The 27,458-nt window shown below is 39.9% G+C and overlaps 1 protein-coding gene across 2 annotated transcripts in view; it reads right to left on the bottom strand.

Annotated features, from left to right (window-relative positions):
- The window catches only part of SHROOM2 (shroom family member 2), a 124,955-nt gene that overhangs the window by 64,284 nt on the left and 33,213 nt on the right, over positions 1-27,458 (bottom strand). For both annotated transcript variants that reach the window (XM_087758304.1, XM_087758303.1), the window contains exon 2: positions 9,304-9,455. In XM_087758304.1, the coding sequence (XP_087614430.1) occupies positions 9,304-9,455 (152 nt within the window). The remainder of the gene's footprint in view (positions 1-9,303; positions 9,456-27,458) is intronic.

A 27,458-nucleotide genomic window follows, 5' to 3' on the forward strand; every position in this document is an offset into this window, starting at 1 on the left:
AGTAACCAGTTGGTCTGATCTCCCATCTGCCAGTCACCCTGTGACTGAAAATGGAGCAAACAGCAAAGCCGCACTACACTGACAGTGCCTCTTTTAAAAGAAGCCGCGCTGGAAGGATTACTACCTTGTCACAGCACAGCAGAGTAGCTCCTTTCCTATCCCATGACCTAGTAAGTTGCATTTTATATAAAAAGAAACTAAAGAGACCTGCAGAACGCTCTGCTTCGGTCTGTGAAAACACATAAATGCAAATAAATTATCAAGTCTTAGTGCCCTTAAAGGAGTTCAGTCATTAACTTGAGCAAATCAGGATTTCACCATCACAGTTTGCTCCAGTTTTCCTTGTACCTCAGCCCAACTGTACAGGCTTGAGCAGGATGGAACAGCAATTTCATTTATAAATAAGATATGCACTGTCAACAATGAGGTATTAAGTTGTATGAGGTATGACATCATCAATCTTCCTGCCTGCTAAATTCACAACAGACTACCACGATAAAGCTTTCACATTCTGGAACTGTTTTCCCTCGCTCTGCCTTGGGGAACTAGACAGACACATCTGGATGTCTGAGATAAAAGTGTTGATCTTGGGATTTATGGTATGTTATATAAGCTACATAAATACTTTTTCCTCATCCTTATTTTGTGCATATTGCGCTACCTTTTGATGGCTAGATAGCATTAAACTCCTGATGTCATTCTCTTAACTGGGTTTTTGCCATGATTTATCAGAATTCCTCTGAAGGACAATAAAACATTTTTTAATGAGTATTTATCATCTGAAAGTATCTAAAATGCTTCACATACTGAAAAAACAGCTATAGACGCTGGTTCCAGCAGGGTTTACTTTCAAATATTTTGGAAATTATCATGCTATGTAAGTAAGGCGCTAAAGAAATTAACCTTTAACATAAATACCAGTAACTCTGAAGAAAAACGCAGCCTCTGACAGGGCAAACGCTAACAGCAGCGGAAGGAGTCAAAATACAGAAGGGATTTTAGGCTGTCTCACCATGACTGAGGCGAAGGATCAGGAGCGAGGAACAGGAATCAGAGAAGCCTTTGGACACGCTCCCCACAGCCACTTTTGTCCAGGACGGAGGTAGCAAGCACAGCAGCAGGCAGCTGCCTACACCGGCCCAACACGCTGCCTTCGGCAAGAAGGAACTTGCCGCGTCCCTGGAGCACGCGGCCGTGGAAACCCTTGCGTTGCTTGTGGCCAGAAGCAACGGGTGTGTTTTGCCTCCCAGCCACTTACCGCAATGAGCTTACCATTCGATAGCTGTCCCAAACGAATTGAGTTTCCTCAGAACCCACGTTCCAAATACCGACTGGTGTTTCTACACAGGTGTGGTGCACTCCCACACCGATTTCAGCTGTGATTTACCTAACCACGTCCAAGGTGACCCAAAAATGGGAGCGGTGAAAGACAGTTCCTCCAGTCCCAGGGTATTTCAGGAGACAGCCCAGCCTTAGTTTGTCTCATTCCTGGTTAAAACACTATAGCCACATGATGCAAATTACTGAGCTTCCACAAAGAACAACGCCACGAGCTGAGATGCTTCAAGTGTTATTTGGGAAAGCTATTTTGCTCTGACATGTCCTATGCCATATCAGATTGTGAAGACATTACCATCCCCCAGAGCGCTTTCTTCCCCATCAGATGCCACCCCTGGTTTGGCTGCCCAGCTGCCAGCAAGGCTGCTCCGTGAGCCAGACCAAAGAACTGACTCTTATTTCAATTGCAACCCAGCAGAAATGTCCCCAAACCCCAGCTTTTGTCACTCTGTCCTTCCTCTGCACTCAGCATGAAGCTGGAATAAAAGCGTAATGGCCATATAACTCAGCAGCGTAGTAGCTGTGCCTCTGTGCCAGACTTTGTTTTGCCAGGTGATCCAGTATTATGCAGATTCAGCAGCAATGACCACAAAATAATGGATTTCTTGTGTAAGAGATAAGATGCAAATTTGTTCAGTTACTCAGTAACTAAAGCTGCAACACTCTTGCATTCCTGCCCTTGTTTTAAGTGGTCATATTTCTGAAGTTAAGGGTTGGATTTAGAAATTATTTTAAAACCTTTTTGTAATCTTTTCAAGTTGGAAGGTGTTACATGTAGTTACTCGACCAAATAGAGCATAAAATCTCTACACTCAACATGGTAGGCTACTTGACACTGAAACATTTAAGAAGCGTCCAAATTCTCAATCTCATCAGTCGTTTAATCTTCAGGAGGTGAAATACGTAACCTAAAATAAAAGTACCATAAGGAGAACTGCAACACACTGAAACAGGAGTATTATTACTACTCTCCTAAAGTCATACATGTGCATGTCAAAGTTCTTGACTAGTGTTTAAAAAACCTCAATGCTCTTAAGTGCTTAAAAGCAACCCCAAACAATTCAATATTTCAAAATGCATACAACATACACAGAAGCATTCCTTCTAAATGCAAAGAAGATTCCTGACATAAAAACATTATTTATTTGGTATTTAATGGATAGGGTTAGAATTCTGTTTCAGTCAGGAGTCTGCAGAGATCTACATTATTACGAAACACACAAAAAAATCCTCTGTGTGTACATGTGAAAGTACTATGTGAAATGAGTAAGTCTTCAGACTCCCAAATTTTAGAAGGCTCACCTGTCTCCCCCTCTCACCCAAGGGGCTACATATTACAGTTTCCACTACCTACATTGAAATTCACCAGTGAAAAGCAGTTTTAAGAATAAATCCAATGTACTGCCTCGGTAAAAAGTTCTGGTTAAATCCTGTAAGTACTTGTATACTTTTTCATCTTAAGTCATGTGAGTGCTCCCACTAAATTGGTTGAGACTACTCATGCTCAAAATTAACCATTTCAACAAGCGCCTGCAGGACTGATGAAAAAAAAAACCCAAACCTAAAAACCAGTCATGACTCACAGGTTGTTACCATCTGATGCATATTCCATTCCACAAAAAAGCAACATTGCCCAGTTTTGGCAATTACTTCACAAAACTGAATATCATTGCCACAAGTAACCTTTTGAATAAGCATATTCAAATTATAGAGGATACCTTTTACCCACAAAGAAACATCTATGCCCTTCCTAGTACTCCAAACATTGCCCTAGCGGAGTAGACTTGGTGGAACACAGTGACATCTATTGTGTTTTTGCCTTTCTGTTATTCAAGCTTTACAGGCTGGATTTTTTAGATTTGTAAAGAAATAAATTATGAAATTTGCCACAACATAAAAACATGTCAGTCACAACATTCCTATTGAGAGAGTCCTGACAGCTGTACAAGACAAACATCCAAACCCATGAGACAACGATTTGCTCTTTGAAACGAGGGATGATACACCACCAGCTGGAGAAACTGAAGCTTATATTTACCTCAAGCGTCCATTGGTGTGTCGCTAACAGCATAAATCAAATCACATTAATGCAAGTAACAAATGGGTGAGGTGGGCAGAAAATTAAGAAATAAAAGTTCTTTTTAGATGTACACCCCACCAAAAATACAGCTGGCATGGGAAACATCCAAACACCTAGGTGGTATTGCTAGGGTCATGGTGAAGGGAACACAGATTCACACTTTTTCCATGTCGGTTAAGTGACTGCACCAACAGTTAGGCAACCAGGGGAAATGGTTCTCATCAGGGCTCTTCCAAGGTATAATTTATTGAAAATAAGATGAAAGTGTGTGCTCCTCCTTTTGTTGCATCCACTCCTTCCATCAGCAGCACAGGATCACACAACTGAAGGAGGAGGAGGAGCACAGCAGAGGCTCGGCCAGCCCCGTGTTTGCCCATGGAGGAGCCGCAAGGCATGCCTGGTGTGCATACCGGAGATCTGCACAGGCACATGCTGTTCCATGCCCACGCCAACTCCAAGAAACACGGGTAGCGAGGGGCTATCACACCTGCCTACTTCTTACAGCAATGGTACGTGCATGCAGCTACAACCCTGGAAAGCCCTACTGCAGTTTCTTACATATTTCCAATGTCTGGCTGAAAATACAGGCATTAAAAAAAAAAAAAAAAAGAAAAAAAAAAATCTGTTCTTGGTCAGTCAAGGCCAAGGTCAATCTTCAAAATGGAAGAATTATGGCTATTGGACAGCAAGAGAAAAATCACTGCTATTTGTTCTGCTGTAACAAACCCTAGTTCCAGAAGCAATGGAATCAAATTTAATGGCAAAAGAGATTTTACTCCTACTCAACAGTGGTTCTCTGCAAATGTGTTTGGTTTATTTAACCATAACTGTGGACTAAATATGTATAATACTTGCTTAATATCTGCAAAACTACATGTATTTTTCTACTTGTTTCCTATACTAACTATTTTGGTATCTACAAAACCAGAACTATCAAGTGGCCAAACACACGTAAGAGGCAGAATTCACAGTTCTCCATCCGTATCTTGTACGGAAAACACAAATCCCTCATCTTCCCAAGTCATCTCACAAATTGATATTGCGAAGTTTGACAGTACTCCTGCAGCCACAAGGAGCTACCAAGTACACAGCTGCTCCACTAGTCGGAAATGGGTAAGACTAGATCCCCTTGGTTACACAAAACCCACTACAGAAAGGCCACTGGTGGTGTTGAGCATGTTTCCGCTCAGAACATGACAAAATCTCAGTGATCTCCCATCTGAATGCTGTAAATGACTGTCAGATTTCTATTCCCAGACTTCTGCCCAGGTCTCTTGAGACAGTACTGTACAATTTCAGAGCCCTCAGGACATTCATTAAAAACTCTTATTCTACTGTGCTTCAATTAAATGGCTGGCTGTCTTCATGGAGTGCCATGCAAACAAGGATTACCCTAACTTTCCAGGTCTAGGTGTTTACAGTTCACGTATCATGACATTCACTTCCCTTATTAGGATTTTGCACAGTAAATTTCAGCATTCAGACCATGCTTCTGATGGCAAGTGTGTTTGCTCTCACTCTCTTTGCCCCTCCTCTAACAAGGGACTCCCCAGCACTGCAAAAACAGCTTGCACTTTCGCCACATAAAGGCACCAGAACGAAATGCTATATAAAGGAAAAGAAAACACACCCACTCACATGTACATGTAATGTGGCCAGAAGTACTCCAAAACTTTAAGGCTTGGTTCTCAGGCACCGGCAGTACCTGTGGAGCTGGTCAACTTAAACTCAAAGTCCAGCTTCCCGTCACCAGCAGACCCTGAAGAAAAGTCCATGGCTACTCCCTCCCTTGCCCGCCTGTTTCCACTGCCACTAACAGACAATTCAAGCAGCCAACAGGACAACCCCATGTAACTTCTTAGGGTGGCTCCCAAAGGCCATATAATCCCTTTAACGTTAATAAACTACAAATGGAAGCATCGCCTATGCGTCAATTTTTAACAGTTCGCTCTGTCTCATGAATTCGTAGTGAAAAATTATTCCAAACTTTCATGGATTTGTGGTATACGCTTATGTCTAGCATATGCAAAGGAATGGAGATTATATTTAATAGCTAGAAGGGAATTTAAGTTAGAAGTGTATGCAGTATACAGTTAAATTACACAGAATATGGTAACCACCTCAGTATCAACACTCAGAACAACTTTATATGTGTATATATGAGATGCACACATCTTTTCCAAAACAAGAGAAATTTACATACAACTTCTGTAAGAAATGTCCTAAGCACACTTTCCTTTCCATTTTCCTAAGAAAGGAATCTACTCAAGAAACGACTCAGTACTACACTGAAGAACTAGCATGTAATTAAGATGTGTTATTTTGACAAATCCACTTGAGAAAACAACATAAAGCCTCCTGAGTCTTCTTTTAATCCAAGACCAAAAGTACACCGCACTTGTTCAACCATCACTATACGTAAACTACTTAAACATTGTATTTGTTGTTGAGCCAGTTGCACAGTCCTGATTTGGTTTAGACCACAACTATGCAAATGTTTCCAAAAAATACAGCAAAGCATGTATGCTGATAGCCAGTGCATTTATGCTGAGTATTTGGTACTACATGCACTTTTATTTAGAGACCAATGTTATCTTCCCTATGCAAGTCAAGCATCAGATTCTTTAAAAATAGTGGGTAAAAATACTTCTGTGGAAGCCAGCTACCGCTGCTGAACAACACCAGTCCCTTGAGAAACTTTTGCCACAGTCACAAGTTAATTATCGTGAATGAGACATGTTACTCACTACAGCAAAACTTTTTCACTTGGTCTTGGCTGTAGGTACATTAGACTTCTAAACTGAAAATAGCATGCCCTACTGCTTCCCAGGTACAGAAATAGTTAGATCAATAAAAGATCAGGATGTGGCATTACTGCATGGAGGAGTGATCCGTATGGACAAATTTCACATGGACACACTTCTCAGCAGTGACAAATAAAACCTGTTTTTTCTGGATTCATTCTACTGACATTAATAGGAAGGAAGTTTTCTACTTTCCAGAAGAATTTTGTTAAAAAGTAATTTTTCCACACCGTGATAGTTTTTTAAAAAGTTTGGTTTTCACTTCTGGATCACTCTAGAAATAGATACCACAAACAACCCTAGGGAAAAAAGTTTTTAACACAAAATCTAGATCTTTGCTTCCCAAGCTAACTCTCACAGATAGCAAGGACAAACATGATTAAAACAAAGGTTCTTTTAACCTTTGGGACTGGCTTGCTGAACTTTGAACCATCTGTCCGTTTTCTGCGTCAGATTATCACCATGACACCCACAGGAAATAAAATGTTAAATCAATGCTATAGAGAAGCATCGCAGTGCTAGACAAAGGACACAGGGCAAGCAGGCAAAAAGATGCTAAGATGACTTGCAGATCAATGCTTCATCTCATATGTAACTCAATGAAAGGGAATTGTGGGACTATCCCCAGGCTCCCCAGAGAACAGTAAGGGTGGATCTAAAAAAGACTGAAATAGTCTAAAACTGCTAAGGCAAGCATTTCAAGAGTGCTGTAATTAATTAAAGTGCAGACTGCCTCTGAAAGTGGTGGTCCTATCCAGCTGAAAACCTACTTCCCCAAGTAATTTTGCAGTCAGATCAGTTCCCTGATCCAATTCAATCCAGACCTGCAGGAGTGCTCATACAAAGACTAAACAACTGGTTTGCTTAAAGACAGGACTGTTTAAAGCACTCATAAAAATTCAGCCTAAGATTTAGGGCAAACAGAACAAAACAACACTGTTGTTCAAACCATAACTTCTGGAAGAAAGCATGCAACAAGGCTTTTATAAAAACCTGTATCATTTGAACTTCCAACAGGAAAAGAAAAGCTATTTCAGCACACAGACAGCAGTGCATGAGAACAAGTTGGCCAAGAATAAAATGAGACTGGGTGTTAAAAGGTTTCTGACCGTCACAAGACTGATGTCCTAAGGCAACTTTCCAAGAGAAAGAGCAAAGTTGAAAAAACACAGACAAAAACCCTACCTAATTTCATTCAGTAAGTTTTATGAAATTTTATCTAATACTATGCAGGCTTGTCAATGACCCAAAAGGCTCTTGCCTCTTTTGGGAGCTATGTAAATCTTCATGAATTTAAGACAAAAATGTTTTCCCTAACAACAGCCACTATTTCAGCCTCTTGGCTAGAACAGCGAGGTTGCTTTTGCCCATTGCACATGTGCTAGGGAAGGAAAAAGAGGAGGGATGAGAAAGGACTGATGAAAATCCATCAGCTTTGCACCAAAATGCATACAGGCATGCATAGCAATGGGGCTCTGTTGCCTGCAGAGAACGGCCACAAATCCCCAGCAGCAAACCAATGCCTGATTAGCTGTATGAAAGTTCTCCAAAATCACATGGAGTGAAGTACTTGTGAATGACAAGAATGGCATAGCTTTGTCTCTTATGAGGGTATTTCAGAATCAAACTTTCTGCCATTTCCAAAGACGGATCAGAATTCACAGATCTTGAGCAAGCTACTGTCATAAAACTGAAGAGAACCAAGAAAGAGGGAATCTTTCCACTTGGTCTGAAGCTTTTCATCGTAATTAAGACTTGCTGTCTTGGCAGATTCTTCAATGTCTATAAAACTTCTCAACCCTGAAGTTCTCCCTTTCTGTGACAGAAACAGCTGATGTAACCTCTGCTAGGAAAAATACTTTTACTGGAATAGACAGTACAAGTTGAAACTGCTGAACATCAACATGATTTATAATAGCTGTCAATGCATTTTATTTTGCATTTATTAGCTTTAGTGCTACAAGAATTTTGGGAAAGTTTCCAGAAGTAGCTATTGGTGAGGACATAAACTATCACCTGTGAAAGAGATCCAGGTTCCCGTAATTCCTTCTGTCAAAAGCACCTTCTTAAACCAAAGGTGAAAAGCATGCTTTTGTATCTCTCTTACCTATCAGTGCTATTTCACAAAAGATAGTCCTCAGTCAAGACAGCCTCAAACAGTGGTTATATTTACAGACTGGATCATCATACCCGTCAAACCCCAATTCTCAGCATTTTTGGTGTTGCAACAAAATTCTTTTTTGCTTCCAACAAAGACAGGCAAAATTCTCTCATGAAAGACTGTTTGGTATAATTTGATAAAAGTAATTAATCAGAAAGTTCTGATTCATCAGAGTAGGAAATTAATGAGAAAGATTTTGTTGTTCAAATTTTCTGATTCGATTTTTTTTTTCAGAAGTTACAAGATTTAACCTACTTTAACGTCTCTTCACTTTTGTCAAAATTATTTTATAAAACTTATTTTTAATTCAAGTTAGTAAAAAAAGTGTGAACTTAAAAGTTGTAAGTCAAAATAACAAAACAAAAAGTTTCCATACCATGGTCTGTTTTGATAACCTGTTTCGGTTTTCCCCCTTTACTAATAACTAACTGAAAGTACCCCTTACCTAAACCACATAAGAAATGCTTGAGATCTCAAATATTCTCACAAAGTGGGAAAACGCTTTTCCGAAAGCTTCCCATGTGACCTGCTCCTCACAGCCCAACTGGCCTGCACAGCAAACGCACTAAAAAGCATTCCCCGTGTCCGCACAGCAAAGGCAGGGAAGCAGGGCTGGATGGACAGCCTGCTTTGGGCCCCGCACTTCAGGAGGATAGGTAGGAACAGAGTCTCGACTCATCACATCGTAACAGTATTCACAGAATATATTGCCTCAGTTTTTGCTCTGATCCACAGGTTACCTCTCCCCACGTCTTCGTCCATAAAGAGTCTGTGTTCAAGAAGAAGGTAACGCTGCATAATATGCACATTAATACCACTGAATGAACGTCATTATCTTGCCAAGTCTTGGCAAATTTAGTTGCCCAGTAGCTTATAGCCTGGAACACGTTTGGTTTTCCAGCTGAACGACACAAGCTTACCTTTTTACTACAAGCTTCAGTGTCTTGTGTGAACCTTTCACCAGGCAGATTGCTTCTTGTCGGAAACCAGAGAGGCCCACGTCATTGATGCCAACAATTTCATCCCCAGCCAGTAACTTGTCCACAGCTGCAGCTTTGCTCCCATCTTCAATCTGAAGAAAAAGCATATCAAATAGAACCATTCAAGTTGCATAGTGACTCCTTTAAAATAAATTAATAAGCTTTCAGTATTGGCTTCATACTATACAGTAATTAAGCGGTTAAAATGATTTTTAAAATTACATTTAAAAACGCTATGAAGAGAGTAATGATATGGAGACAATCAGAACAGGAAATAAATGGAAGGGGGGAAACCTGAGAAAACCAGAAAGCTCAATGGAAACTTGGGAGTCAAAAGCATCTGTGATCTGGAGCTCCGTTCAATACAGGGCAGGTAATCATACTTGCAAACAGAGCTTTGGGCAGCCATCTTAAAATCTGGTTCTCTAAATAAGGCAACCAATAATATTAACCATACAGTCAATAATGTTAACCACAGAGTCAACTCCAAAAATACGGCATGCTATGAAACCCCAAAATATGGCATAACAAGCTGGTCTGGAAAATAAAGTGATTTTCATCAGGCACATAACATTTAGGAAAATATCTGAGAATTTACAAGCCATACAGCTAACTACCAGCTCTGGCTAGAAGAAAAGATGATGGTCTGAGATCCAAGGAAGAAAAACAGCATGTCACACTGCCGAAGAACACAGCAACACTAAGGGAAATTCACTGGAAGATTGTTTTGCTGCCACAGGCATCTCTTGCATGCACTGAATTTTTACACAATTATTCATAACATGTGGCAAAAACATGCAAGATAAATTAAAGAGTCAGTTTTTGGCAATTCCCACCCCAGTGAAGGAAACAAACCCCCTATGAGTTACCCATTTTAAATTTTAAAACAAATCCCAAAAGCTCGATCAGCCAGACTAGCAAGTACCAACAGTTTGAACTGATTTCAAATATAGCTGTAGGTCTTGAACACCTTGCAATTCAGGCCCTCAGCTTTCTCAGTTTCTTCCCATCTCCTCTGCTACTGATGCAGCCTCCGGCTTCTCAGTTGCTGGGGCTCATGATCTATGCATTTAATTGTATTCCTCCCTCACTTGCTCACAATCCATATCCCACCTCATCTTGTAGATCTGACACTGTCTTCAAAGCAAAGACCTTCATTTATGCCTTCATTATATTGTGCCTTGACTACAGTATCTCTGAGCCCCACATTATTAAATGCCAGTGAACCTACAAAGAAGAAATCCTTGTAATTGCCCCAACTGCTGAAAGTTTCATAAAGAACTGCCATCTTCTGAGGCACCAAAGTCGATCAATGATGAGATAAAACCAGAGGAAACTGAACTTCATGAATGCTGAAGCTCACAGTACAGGTTTTAGGGAAACTCCAGCAACCAAAGTATAAATTGGATAATAAAATAAAGCAATATCTCTTGTTGAAAGTACATTAGGATGATCTCATACACCCCAGCAATCTCACTGCAGGCACACAAAAGCTCTCTTTATGTAAGTTTAGGATAAACGTTCTTAAAAATCTTTAGACCTGTAAATCTAAGCCAAAAAGAATGCCATATAAAATGTCAGTCTTATACCCCATTCTAAAATCCTCGTTATTAATACTAATGAAACAATTTAATTTCCAGAACTTATTTTAATAAAAACACAGATAATTAAAGACAGAGCAAGTTTCTACCTTCCGATACATCTAGTTATCAAGCTATGACCGGCTTCTGACCTGCTTGTGTATCCTCTGAACATCAAGAATTTACCAGAACACCAAATTATCGCTGCAAATCTTCAGTAAAGTTGAAAACAACGGAGAAGTAGTGGAAATCACTTATATGCAAGGGAAGATTTCGGTTCAGGGATGTCAGGTACAGAGTGGCTGCCATTCGAGGCTGCCAGGACTTCAGAAGTCAGGCAGAGCTGAACAGGAGAAGAGGCAGCGGGGGACTCACGAATCTCAAGCCTCGTAGCAGGCAATCGCAAGTCTTTCAAGTGTTCAGATGCATTTCTGGGTTACTACTAAATAAACTGCGCTTGGAGGTCTGAAGCCCCGTAGGTCAGAAAAGCAGTGCAAAAACGTTAATGAAAGTCAGAATTGAATCACTAGAATTGCAGGGAGAAGGTCAAGCAGAGGTTTAGGGGTTTTTTTTAAGGAAAAAAAAAAAAAAAGACACATTTTAAATGTAGATGCCAACCAGTTGTGGCCCATGTGCCCTGAGCAAGGCAATGACAAGGGGTAAGAAGCCCCTAGGCCCTGCCACCTGGGCCCGAAGACCTCAACAGGGTCTTTTTTTGTCTTCAAAAAGAAAAAAGGCAAAAATCTGTCTCCTAGGGTTTCAAGGAATGCTCATTGTTCTCAGTAAGTGTGTTTGTTTTATCTTCAGGCTGGCAATGCACTGACGGCAGGGAGTATTCAGTTACCCCCTCTGAGTTTTCATTTCAGCAGGGAGACTACACATTCCACACAGTGCAAGCTTTCCAGAGAGACTCTGGCTGTCCAAAACAACATTAATCAAAAAAAACTCAAAAAAAATTTTTAAAAATCAAAACCTAAGCACAAAGCTGAAGTTGTCCTCATGAAAACTAGAAGTGGCTTTCTTTAATATCTTGCCTCAAGATCAGCTGCAGCTAGGGAGAATAAAAACTACACATCCATTCACAGTAAGTCTCCCCAAGCTGAACAAATTTAAACATAAACCTTTTGTACTTAGATTGCCGAATGGCTGCATGAATGCAATTCCACTTGACAATGCACTTTTAAGTGCAAATGGCAACGTTAGCTAGACAGGAAAAATACAATTTCTTCAGTTACACTAGAAGTCCTTTAGTCATAATGACTTTAAAACAAAAAAAAAGCATTAGGCTTTTCACACATCTAAAGAAACACAGCCAAAAAAAAGTCCATGAGGAAAAGACCTCTTAAAAAATACTGCCCTACTAACCTGCCTCCTCTGCTCAGACTTGGACAGGGCCATTCATTCCAGCTTCTCCTTTCAGGTTTTCTCTTTTTCTGTTTACTAGTCTTACCATTTATTGTTTTTATTTATTCACCTATTGATAAACTTTCAATCTCATCAGACCTTCATTAGAAATGTAAATCCCAACCAAAATACATAAACATTTTAGAACTAGCAACTGCACATGAAAATTTCACAACTATTTTTCACGCCTCAAACATGAATGTATTTCCGTCATCCATCTACAGAGTTAAGTATGTGACGCTGTGTTCAGGATGAAAGCCCATATTATTTATCTAACTAACATCCATTTCTTTCTCAATTTCAGGTGCCCAGAAAAACTAAGTCAACAGCTGAAAATAAAGCCTTGAAAATGCAGAAGGAGGTGTTGAGATGAAGTCTTTCAAGAACAGTCAACAAGAAGAGATCTGCCTCGGTCACTGTCAGCAGGTAGATGCGACTGGACGTAACCCTCAACAATCCCACTGCTCAGTTTGGAGTACTTGCATTGAACGCCCATAAAGTATATATCTTAACATTTTTATAGCAATAGCAGGAAACAAAATACACATACAAGAAAAACAATCAACACCTTATTTTCTTATAAATAACAGACATAAGCCTTCAAAAAACAGGTATAGTTAAGCTGCCTATCTTGGATGAGTGAAGAGTTCTAGAAATGCCCTCAAACCATGTTTTTGATATGCATTAAAAAAATCATACCCCTCTTACTATGCTGAATGAACAAGAGTAAACACCGTGACTTCCTATCCTTAGCAGGGATGTTGCTATTGCTACCAAAAAAAGTGTTTTCAAAAGGAGATGAAAAGGATGTTTGTTGACAAAAAGCATCTGTTTAGACAGTCTCCAACTCTCACCCTGCTGTCCCTGATGACCTCCCTATAGCTAAGAGCACAGGCAAACTTTGGGATCCACGCATCAGGGAGAACTGGAACCGCAGACTTCTGCCGTCATAACGGTATCTCTATTAATTGTCATATCTTCCCGAATTTATTTTTGCTTATAAAATATGAGATCCACAAAACAGGAAGAAACACCGATACAAGATGCAGATGTAGATAATAGGATAAAAAAAATACGTGATTGAAAAAACAACACACATGGTAACTGGTATGTGAAACTCTTCCTGTGAGAAGGAGAGAGAGCCTTGAAATGGGGGAAGAGCTGAGCCACAGAGAAAACTCTAACAGCTAGATACACAAACACATTCAAAGGACACTCACAAGTCCGTATTTCCACTGTTGGTAAAGCACACGAAAGGGAAAATAGCGGCTTATATTTGCAGCTTGAAAATGCCGCAGCGTTGATGGGGAGCACCACTTCTAGAATGTGACCCCTTCACTTCTGTGTTTATCAGGTCTGACACTTTACTTAAAATACTTGCATTCCTCTATAAGCACCTGTATAAACAAGCAGGAGACAGGGTGGGGAAATGCCGTGTCACACGAGATCTAGTTTTGTTTACAATGACGACAGTTTCTTGTCCATGCTCTCTTTGGACAAGGTGGGAGACGGGATGGAAACCAAAACCCAGAGACAAACACAGGAAAAACCAGCGCCATTTATCAGCATCAGCATTCTGCTATCAGCCACGATAAAACTATTTTTTCCTAATTTACTTCTCATACAGCCAAGAAATGATTCTGTGGTTATTTGTCTTACGATCATCTAATATGGATTTTTTTTAAAAAGCTAACAATCTTTATATGAGATCTTCAGAACAAGTAAAATGTAGGAAGTGTTAATTATTTTGATTTGCACAGAGTTAAACAAAGGAGAAATACCTTTACAGTTCAAGCTTGGCATTTGCGTAACTTTGACGAATCAACATAAAAGTAACAGACCTGACCTAACCCCAGCTATACGTTCTGCAAACGCAGTCTTGAGTGGCAAGGGCTGCGTTCACCAACAAGACTCATGGGCCAAACTGAGGCAGGATAAAATAGGGGTGCGAACTGCAACAGGACCAAAGTGGTCCAAAGAGAATAGGTGTGTATACATAAGGCATCTCACGCAGGCATGCATGCACTAGAAGCTGGGCAAGGCTAACGCATTTGATTTTACATTCTTTCACATCCTTTCTCTCTCGCTTCTGATTTAGTACTTGGACATTAAAGAGACTGTTGGAAGGACACCTGGCAGGGAACTAACTCTATCCCCCTTTTACAGATGGGCTCAGAAGCACATACGGAAACAAGGCCCAAAACAATGCAGGGTGTCTGCAGCAAAGCAAGGCATCCCACACAAACCCTCAAGTCACTGGAGGGTACCTGTAGCCCCGAACCACCTCTCCCCACAGACTGCAGGTCCAACAGCCAGCATTAACCACCCAACACGAACTTTAAGGAACAGCATACAAAGAAAAGCAAGCTTAACTATGTGCTACCAACTTGCAAAATCTGGGCCTATGCAGTACTATCCAATACTATTAACTTGGCAATTGCTGCACTTTGATCAGGCAGGTAAGTGTCTGCTGCATTTGGAGACACTCTACCTTAACACAGAAGCCAGAACTTCCCTTTCGCCTGGTATCATCATTTCACACCCCATCAGCCGTTGCCCATACTTGCTCCTCCCCAGATTATGTTTAAACACCACAGCAAACAGCACTAATTTTAGGAACGTTTAGTCCAGGGCAGTGTATTTCCCTAGCAGCAGCTCCCTTCTTCCCTAGACCCGAGGGCAATGGCTGACGGTCACTGCCACAGAACCTCTGAACAGGCAGAGAAACCCGCCGTGCCCGGCTGCTCTTTCAAAGTGGCGGCGAGCTGTTGGGCTGGCAGGAGCGCTGCCTTCTGTCGACAGGTAGTTCTTAAAAATCAATTTGGAAACATTTTTTTGAAAGGGTAAAGTTCAGTAATAGGACAGAGCCTATCACGGCCCTTTCTAATTGCTCTTTATTTGATGTATTTAAACATTTGGATATTTGCCCAGCAAGCTTTTTTTTTTTATTCTTTTGTTCTTTTGTTTTAAAGAAAGCATCATATTTTGAAAAGCTGTCACTTGGTACAGCTCTTTAAGTATTTATTCAATTTTTATAACTGTGTCCACTCCACTGTTTTGATTAAGGGCTTGCTGTCACTTCCACTAGAACAGCCCATTTTTGTGGGGGATTTATTACAGCTGTAAAAACTGACTCCAGGCTGAAACCTAACTTCAGAGTTCCTCAAACCAGAAGTGTTTAAAAAGTATGGTAAAACGCTCACTATTTCCCTTTTTAAAAATTAATACATATACATAAACTTATTAATACTTTATTCCAACCTACATTGAAAACAATACCTACCATTAGGTTGTGAGAAGACCTTTCTGGTGATAAATCATCAGTAACTATTTCTAAGAGGATGTGGTTATTGTATCTTAGTCTATTTAAATCACAGGGCCATTATGAGCTCTGCAAATTGAGGACCAATTAAAGTATTTTAAGCTAAAAATTTAATTAATCTTTGCCCCAAGAAACTAATTATAACAATTTCCAGATGAAAAGTATCAGGAAGAGAGACTTCACACAGATTTGTAGGTTTTAAAAACTGAACGACTGATGTTTATTTTTGAAGTTTTTTTTCAAAGTGATTCCATTGTTTCAGCAATAGAAGTTGGAAACCTTTCATCACTGCTGAACACTTGTACTAGAATTAAAAAAGAATCAAACTAAAAACCGCCTCGATGCTTTGAAAGCATAGAGGTAATGTATCAGAAAAAGGAAGGTGGGGCTGCTTAGTGTCAGGGATGGTTTTTCTGCTATTAGTACCTAAGCTTTGCTAGACATATTTTACAGCTTCTAAATAAAATTTGCTTTTTCCAACTCAGTGAGATTTACCACAATAGCATTTAGAAGCACATCCAGGCCTTTTCAGCCCACATAACCCACACCAGCAGGCCTGCGTATATTCCACCTCCACAGAGCAACTAAACAGGTACAAACGGCAGTCTTTGGGGATCTTTCTATGCAAGAGCCCCTCCTGGGCAGCACAAGTTCAGCAGGGAAACTTCCTACCCCTTAGAGTCCTGACAACCCCAGGCTGGCACCCAGGCAAGAGCAAAGCAAAACCAGACCCAGCGTACCTGGAGTAAGAGTCAGGCCAAGACAAGACCGGAAAAGATGGAGATGCTGGAAGCAGGGGCAGTGGAAGAAGCCTGCTGTCAGTGCTGATCCTGAACCTGGAGAACCCCAGTCCATTCCTCCCTCATACCCATGCAACTCTTGCAAAGCATAGCTCAGGTTTTGATTTTTTCTAGCACTTCATCAACATCGAGACACCCTCCTACTGCTGTTATTTAGTACAGCATTTGTCCAGACAAGCTATACATGTCTTAATCAAGAATTACTGAGAAATAACTGCCATTTACTTTTAGCCAAGAGTTTGGTTTTGCATTTTACAGAAGCTAACGGCATCCAGCCCAGAGGAACCCATCTGCAATCATGGATATCTTACACTGTTCTTAAACATACCTTCCTATCTTTTTTTCCAAAATGAGAAAATAACCTGTATAAGAAAGGAGCACATACCTGTGCTATGAAAAAAAAAATAGCCAAAGGCCAAAAGAGAATTTCTTTCTCTATATGCAGTTTACTTATTCTAACAAACCTTCTACCTGAGAAGTTTGAAGGGTTAGCTTATCCGTATTTACTTGTGCAAGTTTACTTATGGATTACTATATATATATATGCATATATATAGGCTGTTTATATATGTAATCTGTGCAGTTAACATTAAGCATTTTTATAGGTCTACATTTTTGTACTTTCAGCTACTACGAACAATGAATGATAAGAATGGTTAAAAAAGAGAGTATGCATAGAAACAACTCGCATTTTATCTTTCCAAACTGATAACAGAACAGACTTCCAAGAGGAAAAATACGACCTGACAAAGTAATCTTTACGATCATAAGGTTCAAGGCTTTTTGCTTTGCAACTACCATACACTTCCAACAAGGTTGGCTTATTTTTCTGCCTTCCTGTCCACCCCAGGAAAATAATGTCACAGCTTGCCAGTGTGCCCTTGACAATAACATACTGAATGCAATCCAACAGCCTCTAAAACTAGGGAAAGGGTAGGGACTTACTGACACATCAAAGAAAAAAAAAATGGAGTGTGTCTGTATGGTCATGTAGGTATGGTTGTGGGTTGTGCGTTAATTAGAAAGGAAAAGTCTGGTTTCATCAACTTATAGTTTGTGAAAAACTTTGACATGCCTCAAAGGAAGACATTGAAACACTTAGTAGGTAGCAACAGAATACTTATTGAAAATAAATTTCACCTATTTCATTCAGTCAGTCTAAATGTCATCTTTTACATAAAATTTAAGTTGCATCTATGCCTATGTCTACAGACTGCTGTGGTTTCCAGAAAAAAAGCGACACTTCTAGACACAGGTAGCACCAATTAAGACCCAGCAACAGAAAAAAACTGCTTCATTGCCTGTTAGTTTCAAAAAGCACTGTGATTGGTCTGCCAAAAGCCACAGGAATTTTACAGTGTTAGGTTTCTATTTTAAATAGTTTCTCCTGAACAGCCCATTTTTAACAGAATACTTCTCTTGACAAGCCTACACCATCATTGGGTTATAGTCATGCCTGCTATTTGGGACCTTCCATTTTTGTCGTAGCACAGATGCACAGTGAGCAGGTATAACATTCCCCAATAATTCTTGTAAGAATATTCTTATCAACTCCTGAAAACTTGATTTTCTCACAAAAGTAAAAGTAATTTTTAATAGTTACCGCTGAAGTATTCATTTAGGAACCCACTGCTACGCGGTGGAGTGAGCGGAACGTACCGTTACATGCCTAAGCAACAATCTAGCAGACATAAGCATTAATGAGAGGAGAATGACCTGCTCTCATAATAACTGAAAGGAATTTCTTCAACGAGAGTTCCCCTTTGCAGTATTGCTCAACTTTAAAGAAAAAGAAGTCTCACTAAGGTGCTGAATTTTAAAACATCTTATTTGTTGAGTCCCTTACCCATTCCTCTGCAAAGAAAACAAAAAAAACTTCAAAAGAAGGGTCAAGTTCCTCCTAAAATTTGAGGATCTTAAAATTTGACAACAGACTTTGTTCTATGCATTAACTTTTGCTCCCTGTTCAGAACAGATATTCAGGCTCACAGACCACCCAAATTACAGACTAAAGCCTTCCTTTGCCACCATCTTCCTCAACAATTCCAATACTTAAAGCCAAGTTCAAACAAAATGACACTCCTTCCTCCCTCACCCCAGTGTAAAAACAGGCAACAAACCCTAAAGCTGTCTTAATTCATCATTATATAATTTATACAACCCTGTTTACTGTATGTAGTACTTCAAACTGAATAGATGCAGATATCTGTTGCCACTCTACCAAACCCATGTTTCTTGCTGTGCATGTTGTATGCAATTTCAATTCTCCTTTCCTAAAGCAATAAAAACTCAGAAGCTAGTGGGATGACTCTCAAGAAAACAAAAATGCATGTTATTATAGAAACAAAAAAGGTCTGGGTAACCTTGCCCTTAGTTTCTCGACTGTTCTTGTTTATTAGTGTCCCAGTAAAGGAAGAGAGTTTCCCCCACTCCACTTTCACCTGGAATTCAAACATGAAAAGATGAAGAAAGCAAACACTAAATACAGCATTAAATATATTTTTCCAGGGCAGGAACTGCAACGCAATTGCTTCTAAAATTATCAAACAAGGTTCACAAAGCAAGCTGCAGAAAAGACTGTGTGGCAGTTTCTGCCCAAGCTGTTCCACCATGTCAACTTGCAGTATCTGAGCTGACTGGTATGGTCAGACACCAGAAGGTCGCTCTTACAGAGACAGACTGCTAATACAATCAATGTAAATCTCTCAGGATGTCACAGTAATAAAAACGTGCCAATAAAAATCCTCCCATGGTTTTTATGCAGTTTATTGACAATATGAAGTAGTACCCATCTGCCTTCCTAGGGCACATACTCATCTCATACTCATCAGGGCATGAAACATTCATGTCACTAGAATTAAGCGCCAACATCTTAAGTCTGTTCTGAGTCAGGAACCCAATAAAAGCAAAATCCAATTCTGTGGAGAGGGACTAATCTATAGCAATTTATACACCTAGGCATCATTCACATTATGGTATCCTGCCCTTTTTCCATCCCTAACCATCAGTACTCTGTTGCCATATATTTCAGATTTTAAACAAACAAACAAAAAACAAACTCCAGCAACTTTCTTAAAAAAATAAATTTTTCTTTTTTCTAAACAGAGCCAGGTGTTCATAATTTCAGGTTCTTCATTTTGTGTGGCACTTCTATATACCATTCCTTACAACTCCATTACTTGGTATCATCATGGAACATTAGAAGAAATTCCTTCCTCATGAAAAATTTACCATAGGAATTAGATATGCAAGCATTTTTGGCATCTCTGTGAGTATCTTGCCACCTTTTCTCTACTTTAGAGGTCTAATTCTTCCTAGGATTAATGACAGATAATTGACCAATAAGGTAATTATACTGGGTCGTGTAATTCATACTCACATGACAAAGGTTTTGTGTTTTTTTTTTTTCTTAAGAAATTATAGGATTGTGCTGTGAATTAGCAACTAATGCTCTAAAATTGCCATGGATTAAAATAATGGAAATTTACACAAAACGCACAAATAGGAGCTTCAAAAAGCTGCATGAATTTAGCAGTAAGTTGTGATGTACCACAGGAGAATTCTTATATTCTGAAATTAGAGTATGCTTACTACTCTAAATGGACATTTTCCAAATTGGCTTTCATTCGTAGCTCTTTTTCAAAAGCTTCATTGTATAACACATGTTGCTGACATAATTAGCTCTAAGAGCAGACACATTACTCCAAAGACTTAAAGAAAAGTTTTAAAGAAATATCAAAACATTACACACACAATTAGCTGCTTTTCCTGATTAAGAAGGTATACATTTAATTATGACAATACTCCTCAGTTTGACAAACATCTATATTTCTGTTTGGCAAAAGTATCTGTCGTATGCGCAGATGCACTTACTGAAAGACACATCCTGTTCATGCAGCGCAAGTCACAAGCCCACCCCACAGCGCCTGCTCAAGCGTGAGTGGCATTTCAGGGAAGAACGTTTGTATGATAATTCTTGCACAACAGAAGAAAATTTATAATTATACTTCTATTTTCCCACATTGGTGATGGGACCACTACATACGCACATGTGCATGTCATCATACATATGGCTTATGTCTCCCACTGCTGCCTATGCTGGTGAACACGAACGCTTCTCAGAAGCATGTATTCCAGCAGTATGCAACCATACTAATGAAAAATTCATGTCTTAGCATGCCAGTTTAGGATGTCAGCGTTGCCAGGAGGTCGACTGTTCTAAATACCACATTGCACAGGAGATTTTGAACTTGTACGTCTTGATAACTGACAGACCATTAAAGACTGCCTGTACTGACGTTCTGAAATGAGTCCGTAACACGGTTAAGGAAACTGAGTATTTTGTGGAACCCACCAGATACTGTCTGTATTATTTATGAACGCCATGGAACAGCTGTTTTCCTTTGAGACAAGACAGATCTTAAAAGCCTAACGCTGAAGTATGCAAGAGCTAGGAGAAAAGCAGTATTTTAACCCACTGTTTGACAGTCCTGACAATTTCCCACAGGCATATTCTTATTACCATCTTCAGAGAAAAGCTACATGATCTTTTGGAGAGCCTGGCCACTCTAGGCAGTACTTACATTCAAAACTTGACTTTCATTCTCAAGCCTGTCACCACAGCCTGCCTTCCCCCAAAAGCATATTCTGAGCAGAGACCTGATTCTTCAAATGGTGAAGTGCAAAGGATTCCCTAGACAAAAACCCTGAGTTTTGTTTTATGCATAAGATCTATGCATGCAGGCTGAGATTCAGTCACAAAGGAGGAGTATTTTTGTAAACGCTGACTTGGAGGTTGAAGCTTCAAAGCAAATCTTAAACTCGTCCTGCAAAGATCAGTAGGTCACAAAGCATCACGAGACTTAGCTACATGTCAAGTTCAACAAGAACACCTATCATCACTAAAAACAGCAGAGAAACAATCTACTCTTCTGAATGATACTCAAATATTTAAACTGCATACTTCATTACAACAGCTACATACTGCAGAATTTTGTTTGCACTATATTTAAATTCTCTCTGAATTCAGTAATTTTTACACTCTAAATTGTAGGGAAAACTTTTATTAAGATTTTATTTATGATGGTGAAAGAAAGTTGAAGCTTTCAGCAACTGGAAAGGCTTCTGCTTTCCAAATGAAATAGGCAACATGCTTCTGCATCGTTTGTTTTGGGGACAGAGGCTGACCAGGCTTCTATAGAATAATTCAACATCTTGTGATTCAGGAAACTGGTGAAGATGGTGTTATGGGTATGTTAAAATCTGGCGAAGATTCTGTTATGCATCTAAGACTATGATCAGCATTACATTAGTTGTATCACAAACCCAATCATGAAGATGAACACATTTTTTTTTTTTAAATAAAAACTGCATTCAGAGGCATGCAATTCTGTTAATACTTTGGCTTTTGAAGATACATGCCGCCTTTGCCATGTGCCTGCCTTCATTCGGGATCACCGACCTTGCAGGGTTAGACTTCACTGGTACACAGCTACCTGCAGGGCTGAACCACGTCACTTCCAGAATGTCTTGTATTCTTTGGTAAATCCATCATCCAACTGGGTCTTTCTACCATTTCCCAGCTGAAGCTTAAAATCTATAGCTCAAGCTTACTTTGGGCTGTGCATTAATCTGTTGAATCTTTCCAACAAGGCAGTTCATTGCCTTCTTCAAAAATAACAGGTTGTTTCTCAAAATTTGGTTGAATGAATGCATTTTTACCCACTGGTAAATCCTTCCTGGGATTACTCATTCATAGTTGCTTGGAGAATAAGCGGGTGCACTTTAAGATGCTGAAAAAAATTTAATTCGAGAGAGTAGCACATCACTGCGTGGTTTTCTCAGTAGTTATGCTGAGGACTGGGCTACAGCTGAATGTGGGGTGTGGGGTTTAGGTGACAGAGTATCTCCCTTCCTTTAAATGCTAATGATGCAGCAATACATTTTAATCTCAATTTATTAGGAAGGGGCTTTAAAAAGATATTCTTTTAGCCAAACATCTGTCAGATGCAGCATATTCATGGAGAAGAGTAATTGCAGGTTTCTCTCTCTGCTTCTGCTAGTATTTATGCACTTTATGTTACTCATTATTGACGAAATACTGGGAGCTAAAATCTGTACTTAAGACTGCCCACTCACCTTTCCTCCAAAAAGCATCCCAGTCATGGTCCACAAAAAAAAGAAGGGAAAAAAAAAAAAAAAATCACATTCCCTTTGTACTTTCACCCCAGCCCTACCCATCCATGATTCCTTCTGCACAACGAGCGAGGAGCACCACAACGTCCCAGCATCCAGCCTGGTGGCTAGGGCAGTCTCCCAACTGTAGGAGGTGTAGAGGAAGGCAGGGTCTCCCACCTTCTGGACAGGCATCCCAACATTTGGATAGAACGTAAAAGATAAGCAAGCATCACTTCACTGCTGCCTACTTTGGCTTAGTTTTTAAAAGAAGATTAATTAGTAGACCCCAACTCAGAAAAAGGAAGGAAAAAAGAAAGGCGTGGGGAAGGAAGAAATAGGAGTTCACCCTAAAGTCGTGGTTTGTAAATTCACTTTGCTACTGCAGTCCTGACTCTCCTCTTTGAATGAAGTGGGGGGGAGCAGGCACGCAGAATTCAGACTGTATCTATGTTCAGATGTGCATGTTGGGATATTTCTTTAAGTAGCTCCTTGCTTGACAGGGAGGTTTCTGGATTACCTATTTCAAGCACTTAGTTACTATAAAATGTACATGGACTCTAGGAGCTAAAAGTCAGACACTGTAATGACCAACTTGTAAGCCTCTAGATTTTTTTGTTTGGCCTAGCTGTGCACTTGAAGACCGGTTAATGTATTTTTTAATATTTGTCATCTCAGCTCCTGAAGATGAACCTTGCTATTTTTGCTAAGAACTAAAATTCCCTTTTAACCGGTAAAACAAATGGTATACCTAAGAGTAGATTGGAAGCTTTTGCTTTTGTTTGTTTGCTTTTAATATTAAAAGAGTATATTATTACTACAGATCAAAGTTGAGGGCTGTTAAAAATAAGAACATATTGCAAGCCTCTTAATAAGCAGGTCAGTACAAAACCACTGGTTTTTTTATTAGACAGCTATTCCTATTTCCTGTGTTGTCGTTAGTTTCTCTGTCTCAAGGACAGCTAAGGACTATGAGAAGCGTGAGTTCAGATGGCTTAGTTCCTCCTGTTTACGTACATCTAGTGTTTCAGAAACACAGGTCTGTACCTTCAAAGGCACCTTGGCAAGAGAAAAGCACTACACAGACACACCAGAAAGACAAGCCAGCTACGTGTATTTGGAGGAAAGTTGTACTGGTGTTCTTGGTTTCTGTTTTTGTCTCTAGAGGTACAGATGTGCCTTCTGGGAGTACGTCCCAAAACTCTCAGCTTCTCGGTAAGCTGAACAATACTCTCCACTTCTAACAAACTCTGGTGAAAAACACATTTGTTCGTTCCGAGATAGAGGAAGGCAGAGATGGGCTAGCAACAGTCCATTTAAGTTGGTCTGGATCCGTACCACACAGCAGATATTAGCAGCCACAGTATTGTGCCAATGTGGGCTGCGGTTGATACCTCTTCAGCCGCTCAGAGGGAAGAACTGCTGCTTTTTGTATTAGGGGTTTTCCAGAGCATGAGTAAGACTGAAGTGCAGGAAGTTAGATAACTGTGCAATAAAAGACCTAAAATTCCCATTTCATTATTTCAGGAAAGCTGCAGGGGCTCCTCCTGTGTTCACATACTTTATTTTCCGCACTCTATGAAGTAACTGTAAGACAAAACATTTCATGAAGCTCTCTCAAGTGCATGGACATTATCAGCTAAAGATGGTGTATCTACTAGACAGTACCTCTCATTTCCTTCATTTTCTAAGCCACTGGTTTGTGTTTCTGCACAGAAAAAGCAGGAATTTTCTTACTCTGAAGTATTATCTAGTTACACGAAGCTGCAGAGACTGTTTGGCTACAATCAGGGTTTTAGAGTTACAACAGATCCATAACAGCTATCAGCCACAGGTCTTTCCTTGTCTGGGTATCATCCAATTTAAGTTTACAAATAAGATCTCACTGTGTTTTCCATGTGGTTACCCAAACCACAAGTTTGTTTTTGTCTTCTATTCATAGTTTTCTCATTACAGATACCAATCCCTCTCGCCTCCCTCCTTTACCAGTTACCTACTATAGTTACTATTTGCATTTCAAGACTGTTTCAAAATTTTAGTTAACTTTCTGAAAGTACTATATTTTTAGCACATACTCTTTGAATTCTTCAAAGTTTTATTATTCATACTTTAGAACTTTTTCTGTACAGTGGTTCTTCCATGAAGTTTAAAGGCTGTGATCCAGAGGAATACCCATACGCTATTTCTGGAATATTGTTGCACTTAATTTCATATCGGAGTAGCATATTTCCTATTTATCAGGAAGGCACAACATGCAAAGAACAGGCCTCTTAGTTGGATAGTTTAGTTATTAACGGAAGTGACTGAAGCACTTTTGGGGTCCCATACACAGCTATGTTGTATAGCAACTTACTATGGATAAAAACGAAAGTCTACAAAGAGTCTATTCGTTCTGGTTCAGAAGTTCACCCTCTTAGTCCTACCTGGCATAGCCACGACAGTGCTAATTGCATTAAAGGTTACTAGTCTTCCCCATTCATTACTTCACTGTAAGCAAATCTCCAGAGGAATAGAGGTAGCATAAACTCTGTTACACATGCAAAGTTCTGTACAGTGATCTTCTAAAAGATACAGGACCAGACGGTCTGCTGCTGCAGAGCCAGCAATATCATCTGACATCAGAACCATAGCTGGCTATCTCAGTATCAATTTTCCAGGAGCTTAGCACAAAACAGTGAGCAAACACGTAAGTTAGTGTACTTAATGATGCTATGGTTTACTCACTAAAATGGCTTAAGGCTGTAAAAATGTAATTTAAAGAAGTTTCCTACAAACAGGAAACTAAGAGTTCAAAACTCAATAAAAACATTGCTTACTTCACACTAAATCCTAATGTGCATTTTCAGGATTCTTGCAGAGAGCTTGTCAAACACAAACAAGGAAAAACTGGCCAAGTTTTAAGAACTGTGCAACTTAAAAAATGGTCTCCTGATAAAGAATATGAGCCTCCTTCTCCTGATAGCGTTATTAATTGGTAATGCTATTCCTCCATGCTGCTATTACGTTGCACCTCAGCCTTTCACTCTTCTCTTTGCAAAAGGAAAACGTTTTTTTTCTTCAGGATGATAATCTAGATTAGGAGGCAATACAAGCTGCTTGTTAATTATACATATGCACAAGGAGCACAACAGTTGTTCTGCTTGTCAAGAGGATCTAGAATATAAGCAGCACAGGGGGAGAAAAGATACTAATTTCAAAAACTCTGAGTCTTGTATCACAAGATTAGAAGTAAAAGAGCGCAGCTCATTTACGGATAAAAAAGTCTTACATAAGATTTATCAGCACATACTCAAATCCTGTGCAAAAGAAAAATAATAATTAAAGTCACATTTTAATCAACTTCAACATTGCAGATGTTTTCAGTACAGCAAATGGTACATTAAAAAAAAGCACCTTTAAGGCAGCTCCATTTTGCAACGTGTCATAGTTTTCTAAGAACAGAGTGGAAGAAGTTACTTTAACTCCAAAACCCCAACAGTCAGCCTCCTTTCACAGAGAAGCGTCGTCCTTAACCTACAAGGCCGTATCAGCTTTTTCGAAAGTAACAGCTATTTTCCAAATGTAAAGAGAGCGAGAAAAAAGAAAACGGGAAAAAGAACACAAAGCTAAATAAAAATAGGCCTTTACAGAAATTCATTCGTGACACGGCTGCTTTTATGCTGCCCTGTGACCAAAGGGGGAAAACCAAAGGGTAATTCCATCAGCTGGTGTACAACAACTCAAAGCAACCTCCTGGCACCGGACCAGACAGCGAAGCCGCGCTGGCCCCGTGAGAGGCCACGGCTAGGTTTGCTGGCCTGGCCGCACAGCATGCCTCCCCTCCCACAGCTCCCGCCTGCCCGCTCCAGGGCAGCCCGGCGGGAGCGACAGCTCCGAGCCACCCTGAGGTTCCATGGGCACCAGGGTGCAAAAAGATCTCCGTGATGCCTCCGTAATTACGCTGTGCTCCGATCTGTGCAAACACGGTGCTGTACAGAAGGTCGCCAACGTGGCCTCATGCCTACTTGAAGGCTCTCTCACAACTGTCCCACCCCAGCCATACCCGTTGTGAAACACTCGGGCGCTAACATCAGCAAATTACAGCGTAGAAAAACTGAAGAACGTTTGAAGTAGCAGTTTTGCCCTTTCACCCTAAAATAAAGACCCTTCCCTTTGCTTTCAAGCACACTGTTTTTACGCTGGAGCATTATTCTGCAGTGTACTGAATATTATCTTTATATAACTAGCTCGAATATAAATTGCATTGAAAAATTTACAGTATTGCAACATCAATAGGGTTGAAATATTTACAGATTTGCTTAAGCCTATCAAATATGCAGCTTGTCTGAGGGAAAAAAGTTACAACGTATAAAATTTGAGTTGGGGATTCTCTCTCTTGTTTTGTGGCTGAGGAATTCATAACAGTTTCTACTAGGCTATGCACTGTTTGCAAACGATCACATCCCAGAGGCTCAACAAACCGATACATGGAAGAGACAAAATCCAGAACCACCCCACAGCCTTCAAAATCTGCCCCTCTGCTCGGGCAGTGGCGCAGAAGTGCAGAAGAGTGTTTTAAGGAGCTTTGTAGGAAAAAAAAAAACCAACAAAAAACCTACAGACAACATTTTTTTGTGGCATGTGAAGACATGTGGCAAAGTATGCATCTTACTGTATACCAATTTGACTTAAGTAGTGTGCCAAGCAAAAAAGTGATCCAAATCATTAACTGGAGAGAAGGAAAGAAAGCAAAATAACCCGGTCAAGTGAGGTGTAGTCTTCAGCAGCTGTTCTGGGGCTGAAGAGACAAAACACTTCTCTCTTAAAGGGGCACAC

This window comes from Nipponia nippon, unplaced genomic scaffold (genome assembly GCF_047370975.1).
Source record: "Nipponia nippon isolate SJK-2023a ecotype South Korea unplaced genomic scaffold, ASM4737097v1 scaffold_2, whole genome shotgun sequence".
Classification (NCBI taxonomy): Eukaryota; Metazoa; Chordata; class Aves; order Pelecaniformes; family Threskiornithidae; genus Nipponia; species Nipponia nippon.